Source organism: Haematobia irritans, chromosome 4, assembly GCF_050003625.1.
Source record: "Haematobia irritans isolate KBUSLIRL chromosome 4, ASM5000362v1, whole genome shotgun sequence".
NCBI classification, from domain to species: domain Eukaryota; kingdom Metazoa; phylum Arthropoda; class Insecta; order Diptera; family Muscidae; genus Haematobia; species Haematobia irritans.
In genome coordinates this window covers 44776826-44798009 of record NC_134400.1, presented here as the reverse complement: position 1 = coordinate 44798009, position 21184 = coordinate 44776826, and the positions used below count along the sequence as shown (strand labels likewise).

General features: G+C 33.7%; 3 protein-coding genes across 4 annotated transcripts; 1 reads left to right on the top strand and 2 right to left on the bottom strand.

The window, feature by feature from the left end:
- Positions 1-337: 337 nt before the first annotated feature.
- On the bottom strand, positions 338-7108 carry Dph1 (diphthamide biosynthesis 1). 2 transcript variants are annotated; one of them, XM_075304438.1, is made up of 4 exons: positions 6784-7108; positions 6450-6580; positions 1438-2219; positions 338-1378 (listed from the first exon to the last, which is right to left on the bottom strand). In XM_075304438.1, exons 3-4 carry the CDS (start codon positions 2209-2211, stop codon positions 773-775), a joined length of 1380 nt encoding a protein of 459 aa, XP_075160553.1. In that variant the 5' UTR covers positions 2212-2219; positions 6450-6580; positions 6784-7108; the 3' UTR covers positions 338-772. The 2 variants fall into 2 exon arrangements, with proteins under 2 accessions (XP_075160553.1, XP_075160552.1); XM_075304437.1 differs by having other exon boundaries at positions 6450-7108.
- A 4537-nt stretch (positions 7109-11645) lies between these two features.
- Positions 11646-18138, top strand: hdm (meiosis specific with OB domains hold'em). The gene is made up of 3 exons (XM_075304431.1): positions 11646-12704; positions 13816-13969; positions 17751-18138. Exons 1-3 carry the CDS (start codon positions 11801-11803, stop codon positions 18136-18138), a joined length of 1446 nt encoding a protein of 481 aa, XP_075160546.1. The 5' UTR covers positions 11646-11800.
- LOC142233489 (dynein intermediate chain 3, ciliary) lies at positions 18133-21184 on the bottom strand (the record flags this gene model as incomplete). Its single annotated transcript, XM_075304430.1, is given in 2 exon segments — positions 18133-18552; positions 20220-21184. Coding segments are annotated over 2 exon segments (1307 nt in total), but the record flags the coding sequence as incomplete, so codon positions are not given.

Here is a 21184-nt window from a genome sequence, read left to right as displayed (position 1 = left end):
TCGATTATTTACCATTTGAAACTCACTACATAACTTCTTTATAGATAATATATTAAGAAAATGCCATTATTTTACTATTTGACCTAAATTGGTCAAATAAATGATTTGATTTTGAGGGGCTCTTTCATAGGGTGTAAAACAGGAAACAAAATAATTCTTTAGTAGAAACAATAGACAAATTTAGTAAGAAGTCGACAGAAAATAGGAAAATCCATTGGGCGCATAATGATTTCATTTAACATGAATTCTGGCTAAGTAATATGGAATTTAATAATCCATTTTGTTCGCCCAATACATTTTTTTCAAATATTAATGGTAATTAAAAGATTTAAGAAAATAGTTTTTATCATTCCTTTTATTGACTATTTGCTAGGGTCTGTTGTTCAAGCAAATATTGACATGATATCAAATACTCTACATTTAGTTTGAATAAAAAACAAAAATTTTAAAATTTTAACTAAAAAAGTTTATCTAGTAAAAAAGATAGATGAGAATAAAGGAACTAAAAATATGTCGCAAATATTATGTATGATGCCTTACTAATATAAAATAAAAACTCATGATTTAAGCTAAAACTTAAGTCTCCAAAAATTGAGAAATACATTATTTACATTATGATTATGCATATACACACAATATGTTGATAAGATCTATTTATATTTAAAGCAGGAGACACAATCACATCCGACATGCAAAATAGTTTTCCCCATTGACGTACATAGAATACCAATGGAAGTCTGGTGTGCAAAGTTCCTGTGATAGCCCTTTGTATTTATCCTTTTTTGAAATCTAGAATATCATCAAGAGCAGCCTGTTTCATGATATCACCGTCATCTTTTTCCAGTTCGGCTCGTGTACATCGACCACAACATGCGGCCGAAGGTTTATTCTCACATTCACCCAATGCAGGAGGTTTAAAATTTGGTGTCCATGGGCCGAGGCTTCCACTGGCATAGAAATCCATGGGATATGAATCCTGTTTAGGTGCTTTATTGTGTGGCGTATATTCGACATCATCCAATACCACAGAGAGTTCGTAGGGATTCAAAAGCGGCTTATTGAAGGCAGATCCCCAGTCAATGGATAAACGTGGGCAGGCAATTTGTACAAAAGCATCTATGTCTTCGAATAAATCTAATTTTTGGGGGAAAATCTCCGATAGCAAAATCGTTGTGGACTCGAAACCTTTGGCTTTTATACGCTTTTCAAGGAACTTAAGAACTCTAGCGCTACCTTGACGTCCCAATGTGCCCAATATAATACCAATTTTCTTGCCATTTTTTGCTTTATCGATTTCATTATAGCGCATGTCTTGCATTGTTTTATGATCGTATTCCTCGATGGTGAATTTTTTCTCATATGGATCGTATTTGTATGCCTAAAAAGGGATGGAAAGGATGTAAACTAATTTATTCACTTTAAAGTAATAAAACTCACCTTTATCTTGGGATTTGCGATCATGGCCGACTCTAAGTGAAACCTTCCATCTCCCAAATAGATAATCATTTTTGTCGTCTCCGGCAGAGTGGGAGATGTACAGCCCAGTATTTCTCCAGGACTTAAAGGTTTTGCCTGAGGCACAATCACATCATAACCGGCCGTTTTAAGTTCTTGTGAAGCTGCTTGCAATGTTGTCACAAATTGTATGGTACTAACCAATGCAATTTGACCATCTTCAGGTTTAAAATTCAATTTCACTGAATCCAAAAAATGCAAAGGATCGATTTTAATATCGACAAACACATAAAGAACCTTAATGCCCTCTGTTTGATCGACAGGTATTAAACAACTGTGACCATAATGGACCAATAACTCAGCCCCCAAAGCTTTTGCAGTATAATCATCAACACAACAGGCTCCATAAGTAACATCGCCCATTATTACAGTATCAGCTTGTGTAAAACTTTCGATAATATCACTGATTACCATGGCGTACATCAGAAGACCTTCCGGTAATTGGAGGGCAACACGTTTTGCTTTCATTTCCTTGATACGCCATATAGTCTTGTGAATTTCAAAATTGTAATTTGCTGGTAGACGGTCTATGGCTTTTTGTAACACAGGATCATCGAGCAGAGACTGCGGTATACGGTTTAAACGTGCCTTGGGTTTAAATACCTTTTTCGGTTTAGCTCTCACCACTACGACATCAGTTGAAGTGTGGGGCGAGGCATTGGTTATATCAGAATTTGGTTGGATGATATCCAACATGATGATAGCTAAAACAAAGAACATAAAATAATTATGAGATAGTGGAAAGTTAATTTTTTCACATTATAAAAAATGTATGGTCTAAGAAATATGACAACGGGGGCTCGTGAGTAATTCACATAATGTCTAAACAACAAAAATGAAAAATGCACCTGACCATTGGAACTAGTTTGTATTTACGTTATATTTCTTGGCGTCAACGGCTTAGTAATGATTGACGCAGAATCCAATTTTTGTTTACGCTAAGATTAGATTATCTCAATATCAAAATCCAAGTAGAGGAATCCAAATCTATTTACGACATTGTATGACAGTATGTGTAGACTTTCGTTTCTTTGAAATAAAACGCAAAAGCACGCAAAACAAGCATCCGCAATCTCATACAAAATAGAGAGTGGAGGGTTAAGGCCATACATTGTTGAGTGGCTGTGACTTCAAAAGCTCATACCCATAATGTGTTTTTTTTTTTCAAAACGGCGGATTATTTTAAAATGCCGATTTATTTACTCACTATGCCATACTTCTATAGTTTCAACAATTGTGATAATGGGTGTCACTATTTACATTAGAAATGAGATTCACTTTCTGGAACTTCTAGATGAAATCCGTTTCGAAAAGCAAACTAAAAACTTGGTCACGACAATACAAACACTGTAAAATGCATATTGATTGGATTTTTCTTTTAAACTATAGATGAATGCAAATAGAAATGAGATTCACTTTCTGGAACTTCTAGATGAAATCCGTTTCGAAAAGCAAACTAAAAACTTGGTCACGACAATACAAACACTTTAAAATGCATATTGATTGGATTTTTCTTTTAAACTATAGATGAATGCAAATAGAATTCAACAAAACAAAAAAAAAATCAATTGCGTATATCATTTCATTATTTTTCAAATGTTAAACAAAACATCGTAGCAAACCCAGATTTTGACATATATAAGGCGTCTACGGAACTGTCGTCGAACAAAATGACGACAAACATAATTGATGATGTTGGATGACGTATGGCCTTCCATAGTATAATAATAGTTGTTTAGTCTGGTATAACACAGGTGTCGAATTTGCATAATTGACCAAGTGCATAATTGACCAAAATAGTTTAGTGCATTACGAATTTTTAGAATAAAAAACAATGCTTTCCTTGGTGCGATGGTTTGCATTGCCACCTTGTATGTAAAAGGCTCGTGAATTCAACTTGTTTCGGTCAATCATCAAAATGGGTTTCCTCGCAGTACTACTTTTTAAATGGTAACACATATAGTGTGACACGCCGTTTGGACTAGGCTTTGAGCTAAAAAAAGAATTGGTTTGCACACAATGATAAGAGAGAAACTCACTAACTGTGTTATTACAATCTAACATACAGATTCCTTTATTGAGAATAGCACCGGCACTCAATTTAGTACGATTTCTTTCTTGTGTAGTGTTTTACTACTTTTTCCTCTCGGTTTCCTTACGGACAAATTATTCCGAACTTATTGTGAGGGATCACAGACACTGATTTAGGAAAATCAACATTCAAGGATTTGTATGCTAACATTAGAACTTGTAAAACGAATGGTGAAAGCCCAAAATAGGTTGTTATCTACAAAACAGTTAAAAAATCCACAAAATAATATTCAATGACTGTAAAATTGAATTGTAAATATATCAACTAGGTATAGGTATGATCATTCACGAAGTAATAGACGCAAGTTTCTGACTCCGTATTTCACTCCAAGTCCAATCGAGAGTACCATGTATACTACATAAAGGCCGGTATGCACCTCTAGCGAAATTTTCGGTAGCAAAAATTTATTTAAGTCTACAACAAAAAAACAGGGCTGTGTACACAAATTTTAAACCAGCTAATCGCTTTTAAAAATTGTTAATATATGTTCCAAATATTCCTCAAATAAATTGTTTATTATTTACAGACCTTTTAAAACTTTTACGCACACAATGATTGTAATAAATTAAATGTTTGCTACCAAAATATGCTTTTGACAACCCTGTTATTTTCATTAGAGGTGCGTACCAGCTAACGAAATTGAACGCTACCGAAAATTTCGTTAGCATAAATAGCAATGCATTTCTTATGGGAATGAAATTTTTCGCTAGAGGTGCATACCGGCCTTAAGGAAAGTGAAGTCCAAACACACAAAAAAATGACTGGTAAGGTTATGGGATCTGAATTTTGAATTGAGAATGATTTCGGGAAGGGACGACCATCAAAATAATGTGTCGTCTCCCCATTCAGTAAAAAAACCATAAGTGGAATTGCTTCTTCGTACAAATCTAGTCCCAGAGATTGCTTCCTGTTCTCAGATCTCAAAAGGTGGCTCACCAAGAAAAATTTTAAATTTACACATGTCTCTTTTGAAGGCAATGACAAATTTAATTCTAGGCATTAATTATACTTGTTAACACTTCAAATCTACCAATGCCTTTCTGGAGCTTCATGTAATTATGGTTGCTCCAATCTTACTGATCTAGGTTTTTTTTTGGAGATAAGAAAAAATGTACAAATATACCCTAAAATATCTAACAAAAAATTTAACAATGATATATAATTGTATTATAAATAATGGTTGCTAACATTCGGAGATCGAATATGCAAATAAAGAAGAAGAAAATGAGGAATGAAGTCATGAACCAAATTTTAATCCCATTCTCGGGGAAGCTAAAGAAACGATGGCTCAACTGCAGTTTATGGGCCCCTCACCGAATTGCTTAAAATTAATATATGTTGTGTCATTCGGTGAGCTGATTCCAACAAAGTGACCCATACCCGGGGGAAGTACCCGGGTCTTGAGATATAGCCCTTCAAAGGGTCAATAAAAACTTGATATATCTCTTTTGTTGCCCAATCTAGACAAACTTGGTATCATATGAAAGCTTATTCAATGCACTTTTATACGCAAAAAAAATTAATATTTAATTTAGTTTGGGAGATATAAATAAAAAAATAAAATGTTTACCCTATTTTTTTTTATTTTCGTTATAACTCAAAAAGTCTTCGATTATACCCTAACATGTTTTACACATAGATTGAAAGCCTATATTCTGGCCTTTCGATTGATGTACAACATGTCTTTATAAGTCCACTTTTAGCAAAGTTATGGAGTTTTTATTCTGAGAAGAAAAAGAAAAATGTATTATTACTGAAATATTTTCTCCCCTTATGTTTGCGTTAGCCAACTTTGGACTCTGTCCATAGGATAAAGTCTTAAACCCCGGCCGAAGGCCGGCTACATTTCCCCCCTTGGGCCAGCGTTAGCCCACTTAGGACTCTGTCCATAGGAGAAAGTCTTAAACCCCGGCCGAAGGCCGGCTACATTTCCCCCCTTGGGCAAGCGTTAGCCCACTTTGGACTCTGTCCATAGGAGAAAGTCTTAAACCCCGGCCGAAGGCCGCCTACTTTCCCCCCTTGGGTCTGCGTTAGCCCACTTTGGACTCTGTCCATAGAAGAAAGTCTTAAACCCCGGCCGAAGGCCGGCTACTCTCCCCCTTTGGGTTAATACTTATAACATACAAAAATTATTTCAGTAATAAAACTTCTTCTACTCAGAATAAAAATTTCATAACTTTACTAAAAGTGGACCTATAAATACATGTTGTATATCAATCAAAACGCCAGAATATAGGCTTTCAATCTATATATAAAAAATGTAAGGGTATAATCGAAGCGTTTTTGAGATATAAGGAAAAAAAACAAAAAATTTGGGTAAAAATGTTCTTTTTTTATTTTTATCTCCCAAACTAAATTAAATTAAAAAAATATATATACAGTATAAAAGTGCATTGAATAAGCTTTCATATAATACCAAATTTGTCACGCTTGGGCAAAAAACAAAAGAGATATATCAAGTTTTTATTGACCCTTTGGAGGGCTATATCTCAAGACCCGGGTACTTCCCCCGGGTATGGGTCACTTTGTTGGAATCAGCTAATCGAATGACACAACATATATTAATTTTAAGCAATTCGGTGAGGGGCCCATAAACTGCAGTTGCTCCACACCCAGACAATTAATATTTGTCCCCTTATCGCATATTGAAGACAAGCCCCTTAATAGATTAAACTGAAATCAATGGACAACAATAACAATAAAAAAAACCTAGTATCTCCAGTGAATAAAAAACAAATAATTAAACAACAGCTTACTTTCTAGGCGATAGATCCAAACAAAGAAATCAAAATAACAAACAAGAGTACCTTGAAATAATGTTAAAAACCTTTGACTGACTCACCTTTTCTATGGTCGTCTCGATCAGAAACCAGTAACTAAGAGCTTTTTTGGTCAAATTCTTATTATGCAAAGCGGGCTCGTAATAAATTTAAGTTTATTTCCGTATTATTGTTCCTTTTTTGTACTGAGGAACTACCAGACAAATAATGTCGTTGAGATGTGCAGGGAAGAGAGGGGTTTAAACAAGGTTATTTTTAAATTTATCACTGTTTTCACACGATTATTGCGATTAACCATTAAATGTCATTTCACTAATATTTATAAACAGCTTATAGTTCATATATTAATTCTATATATCCTTTATTGATATAAAAAAGGGCGAATTCTGTCTTCACTTGATTTGGTCTAATGGGCAATGGCGATTAGAACTACAAACAGTGACGTCTGTATGTTTATGTTGTATGTATGCTCGTTCGGTCATATGCCACCATTGCAAGAAATACAAAAGTCACGTACACCCTCTGGCTTGTTACAATCAACAGAAGTGATTTCTTCTTTTGTTTCAAAGTTTTATTGTAACCTTTTGATATACGATTTTGTTCCTTAAGTCATTTCTATTTGGCACGGCCAGACACGCTTTCTTATTATCTAATGTTCAACTATTATTAACTATATTTATGCAATAAAACAAATGCACACACTACGATAACCACCCGATCAACTCACGTTTCTGTTTTATATGAATGGATTTTTTTTTGGCAACATGAGAACAGAGATGTTGCGTTAATTTAAACAGCTGATTGAATGAAGTAAAGTGATGCCATATTGTAATTTTAATTTTTTAACCCCGATTTGCAATTCCAGAGGAATTTATACCACACATAATTTCGTTAAAATATTAGGGCTGTTTTCTTTCAAGGCATATTAATTAAAGGTAAAGTCACGAGCAAACGTGTGTACACCCCATGATATTTAGAAAGTCAAACTGAAATGACAGGTCACTTAAGTTGACAGTTTGTGTATGTGTTGTATTGTTGAACGTTTGGACTTTGTTGTAAATTTAGATAATTATATTTAACAGTTTTTCAAGAAAGCTCTTTTATTTTTCTCCCAGTTTCTAACACGTAGGCGAAAAGTTTCATAAAACTAAACCCATACAAACAACACAATGTAAATAAAACCAATATTTATGTACACAAAGAATGTAAACAAACCTACTAAACGTAAACAAAGACTTTGACAAGATGAATGTCGATATTAGTCACCTGATTGCATGACTTTACCTTTAATTAATATGCCTTGGCATTTCTTATGGGAATGAAAATTTTCGCTAGAGGTGCATACCGGCCTTAACAGCTGATTTTAACAGCTATGACACATTTTGGAATTGAAATTTTGCGATTTTCAAAATATGGCATCACCGATTAAAAGTTCACCAGAGAGACTAAAAATACAAGAGGACGAAAATTTCTCTTCTACAAAAACAATAAATGTCAACCGTACACCTAGAGAAATGGTTGGTTGCAATTCGATCATTACAATGAGGAAATGATGTCAGTAACTTATTTTTTGTTACAAGAACAATGTTTTGATTATTTTCCCCATTATACATCCAACACGACCATAAAAAAGTTCACAGGATCAAAACGAAATTCCCATAACCATTCAATTGGTTACAATAACCAATGCCGATAAATTTAGTTTTATGATGCATAAAATTGTTGAGCTAACCACCAGCATAGTGAGACCTACATCATGCGAATCAACAAATGGTTGGTACAACCAAAAGTTGAGTATACTAATAGAATCTCAGTTCAATTATAGGACGGGCGTAAGGTAGTTGTTGCAACAAATAAATATTTATATCAACATCGACATGGTAAATGGTATGACGCTGCAAAATTTGCAAAACGGGGAACACAATTTACTTGATAATAGTCCGCAATACATTGAATAAAGTTTATCCCATAGAAAAGAAGTTGCCTTCAGGTAAGTATCGCACCGATTTATAAAAAAGGAATATTACAAAAGTTTCCATAAAAATTGCAGGCTTCATACACGGGGAGCCACCGTGGTGCAATGGTTAGCATGCCCGCCTTGCATACACAAGGTCGTGGGTTTGATTCCTGCTTCGACCGAACACCAAAAAGTTTTTCAACGGTGGATTATCCCACCTCAGTAATGCTGGTGACATTTCTGAGGGTTTCAAAGCTTCTCTAAGTGGTTTCACAGCAATGTGGAACGCCGTTCGGACTCGGCTATAAAAAGGAGGTCCCTTGTCATTGAGCTTAACATGGAATCGGGCAGCACTCAGTGATAAGAGAGAAGTTCACCAATGTGGTATCACAATGGACTGAATAGTCTAAGTGTGCCTGATACATCGGGCTGCCACCTAACCTTACCTTACCTTACACCAACAAACACAAATACTTTTTACGGCAAGCGAGCTTTTTTTATTGTAAAGGGTGATTCTTTTGAGGTTAGGATTTTCATGCATTAGTATTTGACAGATCACGTGGGATTTCAGACATGGTGTCAAAGAGAAAGATGCTCAGTATGCTTTGACATTTCATCATGAATAGACTTACGATCCGCCACAACGTCGAATTTTCAGTGAATGGGCCCTAGAAAAGTTGGCAGAAAATCCGCTTTTTTATCGACAAATTTTGTTCAGCGATGAGGCTCATTTCTGGTTGAATGGCTACGTAAATAAGCAAAATTGCCGCATTTGGAGTGAAGAGCAACCAGAAGCCGTTCAAGAACTGCCCATGCATCCCGAAAAATGCACTGTTTGGTGTGGTTTGTACGCTGGTGGAATCATTGGACCGTATTTTTTCAAAGATGCTGTTGGACGCAACGTTACGGTGAATGGCGATCGCTATCGTTCGATGCTAACAAACTTTTTGTTGCCAAAAATGGAAGAACTGAACTTGGTTGACATGTGGTTTCAACAAGATGGCGCTACATGCCACACAGCTCGCGATTCTATGGCCATTTTGAGGGAAAACTTCGGAGAACAATTCATCTCAAGAAATGGACCGGTAAGTTGGCCACCAAGATCATGCGATTTGACGCCTTTAGACTATTTTTTGTGGGGCTACGTCAAGTCTAAAGTCTACAGAAATAAGCCAGCAACTATTCCAGCTTTGGAAGACAACATTTCCGAAGAAATTCGGGCTATTCCGGCCGAAATGCTCCAAAAAGTTGCCCAAAATTGGACTTTCCGAATGGACCACCTAAGACGCAGCCGCGGTCAACATTTAAATGAAATTATCTTCAAAAAGTAAATGTCATGGACCAATCTAACGTTTCAAATAAAGAACCGATGAGATTTTGCAAATTTTATGCGTTTTTTTTTTAAAAAAAGTTATCAAGCTCTTAACAAATCACCCTTTATTAAGCATAGAGGACGAGTCTAAGTCGATCTGTATTTATACCTAGAGGCTTAAGGAAGAAATTTCTGGCAAATATATATTGAATTAGGTTCTGTAGTTTGACCACATAATTGCAACCTAATAACCATCTGTCATTGGTATACAAACATTACCTATACAAATTTTTAAATTGTAATGTAAATTGATCTCACATATATGTAGATCAAAAGCCTTGTTGTTAGTACCTTTTGTATTTATTTTCGTAGTTTATTATGATTGTAAATCTTGTAATAAATTAATAAAATCTCAATACAATCTGCCCTTTCATTTAATATTGGAATTTGGTTAAGATAATAATAAAGAAAATCGAGGGCGGTTGCACCAATAAACAAAACAATTAATATGAAATTGCGACAACCAATGCAAAGTTGATCCAACATCCCTGTCAACATTTTTTGAATTTGGGGGCGCTTCTGAGAATCCCCAGTACGTTGAAAACAATCATATACGATATCAAAAACTCGTCGGAAAAGCGCCGTCACTATTGAGAAGTTGTACCACGCCAAGTTACTACAAAAAGGTTTCGCATGAGTGCAATTATTAGGTGCCTTTATAGATCAATTTAGAACGACGCCAATAAGAGACCCTCCAAACAATCAGAAAAAGCACATTTTAAGATAGTGGTAAAAGAATCATTGTGGTCGAGTAAAACACGTTTGTTTAGATATTTAATAATTTGATTAATTATTTACAAATTCTTAAAAATATAACATTTATACCACTATCACATCACATTTAACATAATTGTTTGCATTAATGATGAGGTAGAGTTACAAGTAGCGAGTTACATGTTGCAGCGTCTATCAGCCAGTGTTTTTATTCGATGGAGGCAGCGTGTCTGTAAAATATTTGAAAAACAATCACTTTATTCCATTTGGAAAATCAAAAATTGTTCACCAATATACCTTTCACAATTTTAAGCGTAAAATCTATGTTTTCAGAAGTTTATTTTCGTTTTTATTTAAATAAAATATAACAAGCTGGTTGCGCTTGGCGTTTCACAAAAAATAAAATGGCTTTTGTAAAAGTAGTGATGGCAAAATAGATGTATGAAGTACATTTTGTACTTTATGATATGCTGCCCCCCATCACAGTAGGATGGTTGTAGTGACATTTACGAGTCTGTGGTAGCGATGAAGATGAAATGGAACTTTGAAATGCTGGCAGGGATACTACCATGCAGTTACAATTGCCAAATGTTAGTTGTGCTGACAGATATCATTGATAGTTGATGGAACCACCTGCTTTCGGTTGGCAAATAATTCGGTTGAGGCAACGGATTTGTTTTCTGGGTGTATAGATGTCGCACAATGCCTGCAGCTTTGGTATTACCGACGTTGCGGTCGAAGCGCTGTTTTGATAAAATTCTTTATAATTTCAAATTGTCTGCCAAAAAATTTAATAGAATGAAAAGATTTATATAAAAGAACATTTGTTATTACAAAGTAGGTTCTAAATCCTATTTTCCTTACGTTTCGTAAAGCCGGCAGAGAACTGAACTGGTTGACGCCGACGCAAGCTGTATGATATTTGAGAGAAGCGCCAACAAAAACTGCATGATATTAGAGAAATTTTCCTCATGACTGCCACCTACTGACGCAGTTTCGCTTCAGAGTTTCGTCCTCTTTTATTTTTATTCTCTCTGAGTTCACAACAAACACAAACATTTAGAAATGGTTTGAAGTCAACTTCCTTTCAAATAATTATACTATGATTCAAACCTTATTATTTGAATGTATTAGTCGTGTTTCTTTACCGTTAAAGGCAGGTGTGTTTTATGTGTTCAATTATTTTTATATCCAAATTACGGTTCTTTTCTGTATTTGAAAGGCAAATGGTGTGAGGCGTTTAATTCAAAAGAAAAAATATCGTATGTACATCGATCGCGAGGTACTCAGAACAAAAGCAAAACCATTCTTAAAAAGATAAAAGAATCGTTCGAAGTCGAAGGGATCAAGGAGCATTACCAATTTGAATTATGAATCAAAAGCAAGAAAAAGGACCCACAGTTAAAAGACTTAATCAGCTTCACCCTGAAATGGAGAATATTTTAATAATAGCTATGGTCTTAAACAAAACCGAGCCTTGCATATTTCTCTCCAAAAATGATAGCCAATATAGAGCTGTTATGAATTTTACTTTGCGGGATTCCACGAAAGACATTGTCAATTGTACTTTTTGGTGTTCCAGGGAAAAGGTTGAAGAATTCAATGATCTAATCCAAATTGGTGACATTGTGGATGTCGCCAATCCGAAGATTACTTTAGTCAAACTGAATAACGATTCGAAACAAGCTCAATATCAGCCTGTAACCTCTTTACCTATATCACTCGTTTGCAATGAAGGTGAGGGGTATATAGTAAAACACAACCATCATCTTGACATGGAAAGGTACAGAGAAATTAAACTATTGGAACACCAATCACACAAACCATTGCATTCGGTTATGAATTTGGCCGATGTACGATATAGCGATACATCGGGTGGGGGTTTTCATACGGATTTTCTCATTGTTGTGGGCTTGGTAAAGACCCCTCGAGATATACGACCCACTAAAGATGGCAGAGCCAGACGTTGTTGTGAAATTTTAGTTTTCGATCAAAGTCTAACCAGTGGTATGACTTTAACAATTTGGCATTCAGACTGGATTCGAAGAGCTCAAGATACTTGGCAGCCCATGAAAACTGTGTTGCATTTAATTGATGTGAAAATATCATACTCTGATTTTTATAAGTCATGCATATTGAGTACCACTTCTAGAAGTATAATCTATGAAAATCCAATTGGTTCCGAAACTCAAAACTTGCAGAAATTTGCCGAATCTACTCCCAAGGCCCCGTTTGACATGCTAACTCACACAACTTCGGATAATTTACCTAAACGTAAGTTTTTTCTTTTAATTGAATTAGTTACAAATATATATTTACTAATGCTATGTCTGTTAACATTATATTAAGCTGCTGAATTGATAGATAAGCTTCTAAATAATTTTTGATAATTATCATAATTTTTTTCTAGTTATATTGTCGCTTAGAACCTATGGAAGCGATGGGGATAAAATTGAACTTCGAAATATTGGCAGGGGATGGACTTTTTTCTTTTTTGATAGTCTCAACAAAACTAACCCTTATACTACGCACGGTTTCCACAGTTGGTAGGATTCTACTAAAGATGGTATATTTTGTACTGTTTGGTAGATTGGTAGAATTATTGATGTTTTGGTAGATTTTACAAACTATTCCTCTCTAAATTTTTTCTATGGAAAGAAAATTTTGACAAAATTTTCTATAGAAATAAAATGTTGACAAAATTTTGTATAGAAATAAAATTTTGTATAGTAATAAAATTTTGACAAAATTTCCTATAGAAATAAATTGTTGACAAAATTTTCTATAGAAAAATATTTTTTTTTTTAATTTTTCTGTAGATATAAAGTTTTGACAAAATTTTGTATAGAAATAAAATTGTGGCGAAATTTTCTATAGAAATAAAATTTTGATAAAATTTTCTATAGAATTAAAATTTTGACAAAATTTTCTATAGAAATAAAATATTGACAAAATTTTCTATAGAAATAAAATTTTGACAAAATTTTCTATAGAAATAAAATTGTGACGAAATGTTCAATAGAATCAAAATTTTGACAACATTTTCTGTAGAAATAACATTTTGACAAAAATGTCTATAGAAATAAAATTTTGACAAAATTTTCTATAGAAATAAAATTTTGAGTTTTTTTGGTAACATTTTCTTCAAATTTTGGTAGATTATTTTTGGCTGGAGTGGCAGCCGTGGTACTATGTCCATATAGATTTTTGCACTTTTAGTTTAGAGTCTTGTGGAAACCCCGAACGTAGTACTCACTTGTTGATTAGCACACTTTTCCGCTGTGTTTACTAATTTTTTTTGAGTGTATGAAAACTTGGTCGAATAAATAAAATTTCGGAATACTGGCAATTGACACAAAACCTATTGGTGTTTTATACTTTTTAGCGGAGGACATAAATACTATCATGACTGTACGGCAAATATATTCTCGAGCTGAGGGCCAAATGCGTGACAACTCTGAACAATTTACAGCTGTTCTATACACAATGATAACAAAATTCGATGTGGAATGGAAAAACTCAGTGGTAAACAAAAGATGGTAAGATATGCTATTTGAAGTAATTGGTAAAACTGTGTTATCGGTAACCAAACTAAATTTTCGCTAAAGTTGTGTACTCTCAAGAAAGAGTTAACGTCAAGTAAATAGCAAATTTAATTTTAGTTTAGCTCATGAAAATTATTTTATTTTTGTTACATTTTGCTAATTGTGAGCAAATTTCTTTTATTTTAATTATTTCTGACTTACTTTAATGACACGAACTAAAAAGGAGAAAAAGGTTTTACACAAACTTACTAAAATCGTTCAAAATAGTTCATAGTTTTAAAATAAACAAATTTTACTCAAAATGTGTCTGTCTTGAACTTCGTATAGAAAAGTAATTTGTTTCGACTTGCGATTCTGATTATTAGAACATGGGTTAATATATTCATCTAAGGAAAATTATAGGGGAACTAAATTCACGCTTAAAATGGAAATAAAAATTGGTTGTTTAAGGGAGTTATATTTATGAAGAATACTACTAAATTAAAAATCTTCAGAATTACCGTTCATTACATATTCTTTTTCATATAATTTTTATTATATTTTATTAAGTTATTAACAGCCAACTGCATTACATTTTGAGAATTATCAAATATTACCGGGAAGTAATTATTGTCATTATATGTTAGTCATTATAACTCACCGCAATGTAATGCAACGTGTAATGACACTTTTACTACTGGTAATGCAAATTGTAATGAGATGTGGTTACCTAGTTTTTGCTGGGCAGTATTACAAACGCTGACATCACGCCGATATCACAAAAATAAATAAATATTTGTTTAACAAATTCAAGAAAATTTATTAGACATAATTAAATTTTCACTTGTTAAGGAAAATTTTGCAGTTTGAAAGAAAAAATTGGAGTTCAGAATTGCAAGAATGTCTTTAGTGACATACGAAGTTCATGATGAACGCATTTCTAGCAAAATTTACAATTTTAAAGAAATAATGAACTATGTTGTGAGAAATGCGAATTTAGTAAATCTTTATACTTAATTTATGTAACGTACGCAAAAAATTATTAGAGTAAAGGAAACTTTCTCCAAACATAATAATTCCATGAACTAAAATAAAGTTAAATTGGCTTTAGTGAAATAGAGAGTTCACTTTTTTTGAGTGTGTTAATAACATTTAAAAGTCGATAACATTGTTCCCAAAATGAGGTTCAAACATTTTTCCAAGAGCATTTCGACATAACTTCATACCGTTTTCGGTAAATACTCCTACCATGGTATTATATCCCAAACTTGGATATAAAATGGTGTTATTGTTAAAATTTTACTCCCATAGAAAATTTTATTTCTATAAAAAATTTGTCAAAATTTTATTTTTATAGAAAATTATGTCAATCTTTTATTTTATAGAAAATTTTATCAAAATTATATTTTTATAGAAAAATTTTCAAAATTTAATTTTTAAAGAAAATTGTGTCAAGCATTTATTTCTATAGAAAATTTGGTCAACATATAATTTTTATAAAAAATTTGGTCAATATTTTATTTCTATCGAATTTTTGTTTTCAAAATTTTATTTCCATAGAAAATGTTTTCAAAATTTTATTCCTATAGAAGATTTTGTCAAAATTTTATTTCTATAGAAAATTTTGCCAAAATTTCTATAGAAATAAAATTTTGCCAAAATAAAATTTTATATCTATAGAAATTTTGGCAAAATTTTATTTCTATAGAAAATTTTTTCAAAATTTTATTTCTATAGAAATGTTGTCAAAATTTTATTTCTTTCTATAGAAAATAGTGTTAAAACTTTATTTTTATAGAAAATTTTGTCAAAATTTTATTTTTATAGAAAATAGTGGCAAAACTTTATTTTTATAGAAAATTTTGTCAAAATTTAATATCTATAATATATTTTGTCAAAATTTTATGTCTATACAAATTTCCTTCAAATTTTATTTCTATAGAAAATGTTGTCAACATTTTATTTCTATAGAAAATATTGTCAACATTTTATTTCTATAGAAAATTCTGTCAAAATTTTATTTATATAGAAAATTTTGTCAAAATTTTATTACTATAGAAAATTTTGTCATATATTTATTTCTATAGAAAATTTTGCGACAATTTTATTTCTATAAAATGTTTCTTTGTTTTGTTATTATTGGTTTTGTTCTTTAATCATTGTTGTTGTTTTTTTGATTTCAACTTAAAACCATGCATTGACTAAACTACAAGTGTAGCTTAACCAACAGAGGAAAAGAATGTTTGTCAAATTTATTTGGGCAAAGCCCTATAGACTGCAAGACGGTTGGATGAACGCACGTTTCGGAATTACCACAATCCTCATCAGTATCCTCTACTTGCAGCAAAATTTGAAATGAATTTATTCTGATAATTGGTTGATAGTTTTGCTGCAAGTAGAGGATGCTGATGAGGAATGTGGTAATTCCGAAACGTACATCCATCCAACCATCTTGCAGTCTATAGGGCTTTGCCCAAATAAATTTGACAAACATTCTTTTCCTCTGTTGGTTAAACTACAATTGTAGTTTAGTCAATGCATGGTTTTAAGCTGAAATCAAAAAACAACAACAATGATTCAAGAACAAAACCAACAATAACAAAACAAAACGAATGAAAGAAAGAAGAGCAAGCACGCTCAAAATAACCCCATCCAAATGCACTCAAATCGATGATTTGACGGTGGCAAAGGAAAAGAGATATGTTTGTACGAATTTATTTCGGCATAAGCCGGCTATCATGTAAAACCTTTTTTTCGGAAGGTTCAAGCGTGGTTCATTGTTGGGTTTAATGGACTGCCTGAATTTATTCTGATAATTGGTTGATAGTTTTGCTGCAAGTAGAGGATGCTGATGAAGATTGTGGTAATTCCGAAACGTACGTCCTTCCAACCATCTTGGGGGCCACCGTGGTGCAATGGTTAGCATGCCCGCCTTGCATACACAAGGTCGTGGGTTCGATTCCTGCTACGACCGAACACCAAAAAGTTTTTCAGCGGTGGATTATCCCACCTCAGTAATGCTGGTGACATTTCTGAGGATTTCAAAGCTTCTCTAAGTGGTTTCACTGGAATGTGGAACGCCGTTCGGACTCAGCTATAAAAAGGAGGTCCCTTGTCATTGAGCTTAACATGGAATCGGGCAGCACTCAGTGATAAGAGAGAAGTTCACCACTGTGGTATCACAATGGACTGAATAGTCTAAGTGAGCCTGATACATCGGGCTGCCACATAACCTAAAGGTAAAATTACATACCATGCGTTCAATGCGTTAAATACGCCCGATGATTGAAGAGTTGAAATATCTCTTTGAAATCTAAAGCTCGAATAGTATGCCGCCAACAGAAAAAATCAACCCTGCCATCAACGCACGGATTGACGCATGGTGTGTAATTCAACCTTAACCTAACCTAACCATCTTGCAGTCTATAGAGCTTTGCCCAAATAAATTTGACAAACATTCTTTCCGTCTGTTGGTTAAGCTACACTTGTAGTTTAGTCAATGCATGGTTTTAAGCTGAAATCAAAAAAAAACCAACTATAAAAAATTTTGTCAAAATGTTATTTCTATAACTAAATTTGGTAAATTTTTTTTCTATAGAAATTTTGTCAAAGTAGTAAGTCTTTTTTGGTCAAATAAAGTAAAGCAATGTACTCTAGATTTCCATACAATAATACATATGGGTTGCAAAATAAATATTATATATTTTAGTTATCTATTTATTATAATATATTTATTAAACACAAAGAAGTTTTCTGGTGATCATTCATTTACATACTTACTATTCTCCCATTACAGTAAAGCCTGCAAACGATTGATCTCATATTCAAAAACCATATGTGATACAGAACAATGTCAACTTTCATTTTCATTTGACTATACAGATGAAAAATATGAATATTTCTTCAATTTAAACGTCCATTGTACAGATCACACTGGTACACTAATAGAAACTCGTTTGTCCGATGCCATAGCGGTCAGAATATTAGGCATCACTTGTGAGGAATACTTGAATATGAATGATTCCGAAATTGAACAACTAAAAGGGCGTTTTCTACTAAATCATTTCGAAGTAAAACTTTTGGTTAAAAAAACGAATACCTTGAGACGTAAGGTGGTGGTTTTAATTATCGACATGAGACCTGTGGATTTGGATGAATTAGCTAAGAAAATTGCAGTATTTTAAAGTACGAACAATGTATTTTTACATTATAAAATAGTTATCGAAATAAATCTTCTTGTTAAGAAATAGAATATGCTAATTATTGATATTCTCTTTTATTGAGGGTTGTTTGGAAGTTGATGATCGAGCCACTTCAAAGTCGGTTCTTTCCATAACATATTCACGCTCTTGCCGTTTCTTTTCGACCTTCAATGTCAAGTCCTGAAAATTATTAAAGATATCTCGAAATTCAACATCCGAAGAGATAATACGAAGAAATTCATCTGAGTCGTTAATATCTACGAGCTCCTGTATATGTTGTTGGCGATCCTCAATAACTGCTGTTTCATTCTCGGCTAACGTGATACGTTGTTTCAATTTAATTTCTTCCACACGACCATCCAAAAGTTTACATCGTAATTGTTCACGTTCGAACATCTGAAAAAATTTACCATATAAAATACATATTTGTAAAGGTAAAGTCATACTGAGAGGATATTTTATAAAAAAAAAATAAAAACAAAGAGGCCGGTATCTACATACAACGGAAATTTCGTTTGCTTGCCAATAACACAGTTTTGCCATGTATATGTTATGTGCCGTTATCCGGATGAAATGCCTATGTTTGTAAAGGGGAGCTTATACGGTCGGATAAATCCTGCGACACAATACGTTGCGGCGAAAAATCCGCTAATGCGCTTTACAGACTATCAGTTATTCAGGACGACAATGCTCGTGTCGAACATATCCCATATATTGTGCACATTATAAGTTAAGTCCGAAGGCATAATCGATACTGCTGCATGTTTATGGGATCGATAACACATTTAACGATTATTTAGTCATCGCCGACAAGTCGTATCGATCCGACACACTGTAAGATTCTTTACAAACACCGACATTCCGTCCGGAATAACTGATAGTCTGTAAAGCGCATAAAGCGGACCTTAGACGGTCGGATAAAAACTCCGACAGAGTTTCGTCTATTTGTTGTGTGTTAGTTCAAGTTTTGCCCTTACACTGCACGAACAAATGTGATGACAACATGAAAAAATAAGAAGAAGCATAAACAAACAATGAAGTTGTACGAAGATTTATGGGTGAAACCATTTTTTACTGAAAAAATGGAAGAAAATAATAAAAAAATCCTGGTATATGTGTCAAAACAATGATTCCTGAAGTAATCCTCATTTAATATATTACAAATTACTTGATGAATTTAAAATACTTGTCGCCTGGTTTCCCATTGATTGGAAGTGGATATTTTCCACGTTTTTGCCACAATACTGGTTTAGATTTATATATTTCTTTAATTTTCAACCAGAATTGGCCATCCATCATTAATTTCATTGCAGAAATACCTGTTTTTAATGTAAAAATAAATTTGTCTTTGATAATGTTTGTCGAACATCCCCTTACTCTCAATGATTTGTACCACCCAACCAGAAAAAATCAAAGTTGTTTTGATTTTATGCCAACACGTCCCAGCGACAGCCGAACACGACCTTATACAATCGGATTTGTCGCCGCAACGTGTTGTGTCGCAGGGTTTATCCGACCGTATAAGGTGCCCTTAACTCAACCTTTATCGTCTAGATAAACTTGTAGGCTGAACGACGCAATATCGGAGCAAAAAGTAATTAGTCGATAACAACGCCCCATGGAATATGCGGTAGCAAACGTACCAATGTATTTCTTATAGTTAGCGGAATTATTGTTAGATATGCATACCGGGACTTGACATGAACTTAATCAATATCAACGGCTTCAGTTATTTGTCGTAAAAAATTTACCGGCATATTTTTGTGGGTGCTAAAAGCACATATTTCTAATTTTTGCTAGCAAAAATTTTAGTGCGTTTTTATGAGGAAAAATTTTGATAGAATCTTATGCTGGACTTTAATCCCGGTATGTACGTATAATAAAATTTTCGCTACCCATATGTGAAATATAAACGCTTTTAATAACGATAATTCTGTATTACGGTGTTATCGACAGGGATATCCTTTTTTATAGCCGAGTCCTTAATGTCAAATGCCGAAACAATCAGAAAAAAATTAGGTATAAATTTCGACTTTTACCAAAATGTCTATAAATTTACTTACTGCCGCTATCAATGCCTTATCTTTGTTCGTGCTTTGTTTTAAACCTGGATCCAATTCGAAAATTTCTGTGTCACCATTGTCAAAACCTACAGCTAGATATTCGCCAGTCGGATGAAATTTCGCGTATACAATTGGATTCGAATATTTCATGGAAAATATGGGTTTTCTCTGATGTAACAACAAATCCCAAAAATCCAATTCACCTTCAGTGTCGCCTGTTACAAAAAGAGAGCAACGAGCTGTGCTCCAGGTTCCGCAGAGAATCTGATTATTTTTCTTTATGAACAGAGTCGAGGGAGAACTTTTGTATTCTTCAGCCCAAATTTTAGCACACCAATCTCCAGTTATAAGGAAATTCTTTACAAAGAACGGATTACGCTCAATGGTTCGTATGGGTCCATTGAATAAGCGAAAATTTCCAGCATCCAATATTTCCATTGGTGTCGATCCCTTGCGATTGCCTACGAATACACTGCCCATATCACTTCCTATAATGAAACGTATTGGAATTGTGTATTCAAATTCCAATACCGTTACTCCGTGGGCTCGTTCTCGTGATTGTTCGTCAGTCTTCTCGGTGTCGAGTAGCAAATCATAGAAAGGTTTTTCCATATTGCGGATGTCCCAGAACTTAACCGATCCATCGTAGGAACCTGTATAAAATTCGGAATTGGTTTTTGAATGTACCCAGCAGAGGGCGGATGCAGTCTCTCGGTGAGCTGTCTCCAAAGGGCATACAGCAATCGGATGACCAGAGATGCGAGAATCCCAAAGGCAAATTTTACCCGATTGAAAAGCGCCCGCAATCCAACTTTCATCTCTGGGACAGTATGCAGCCGTCTTTACTTTCTCATTGCTATTAAAAATGGTCAAAGGCTTTAAGGGATATTCAAAATTCCATATATAAAAATCATTCGAGTCCATTGCGATGTCTTCTTCAACAATTTGATGTTTTAGCAGATATT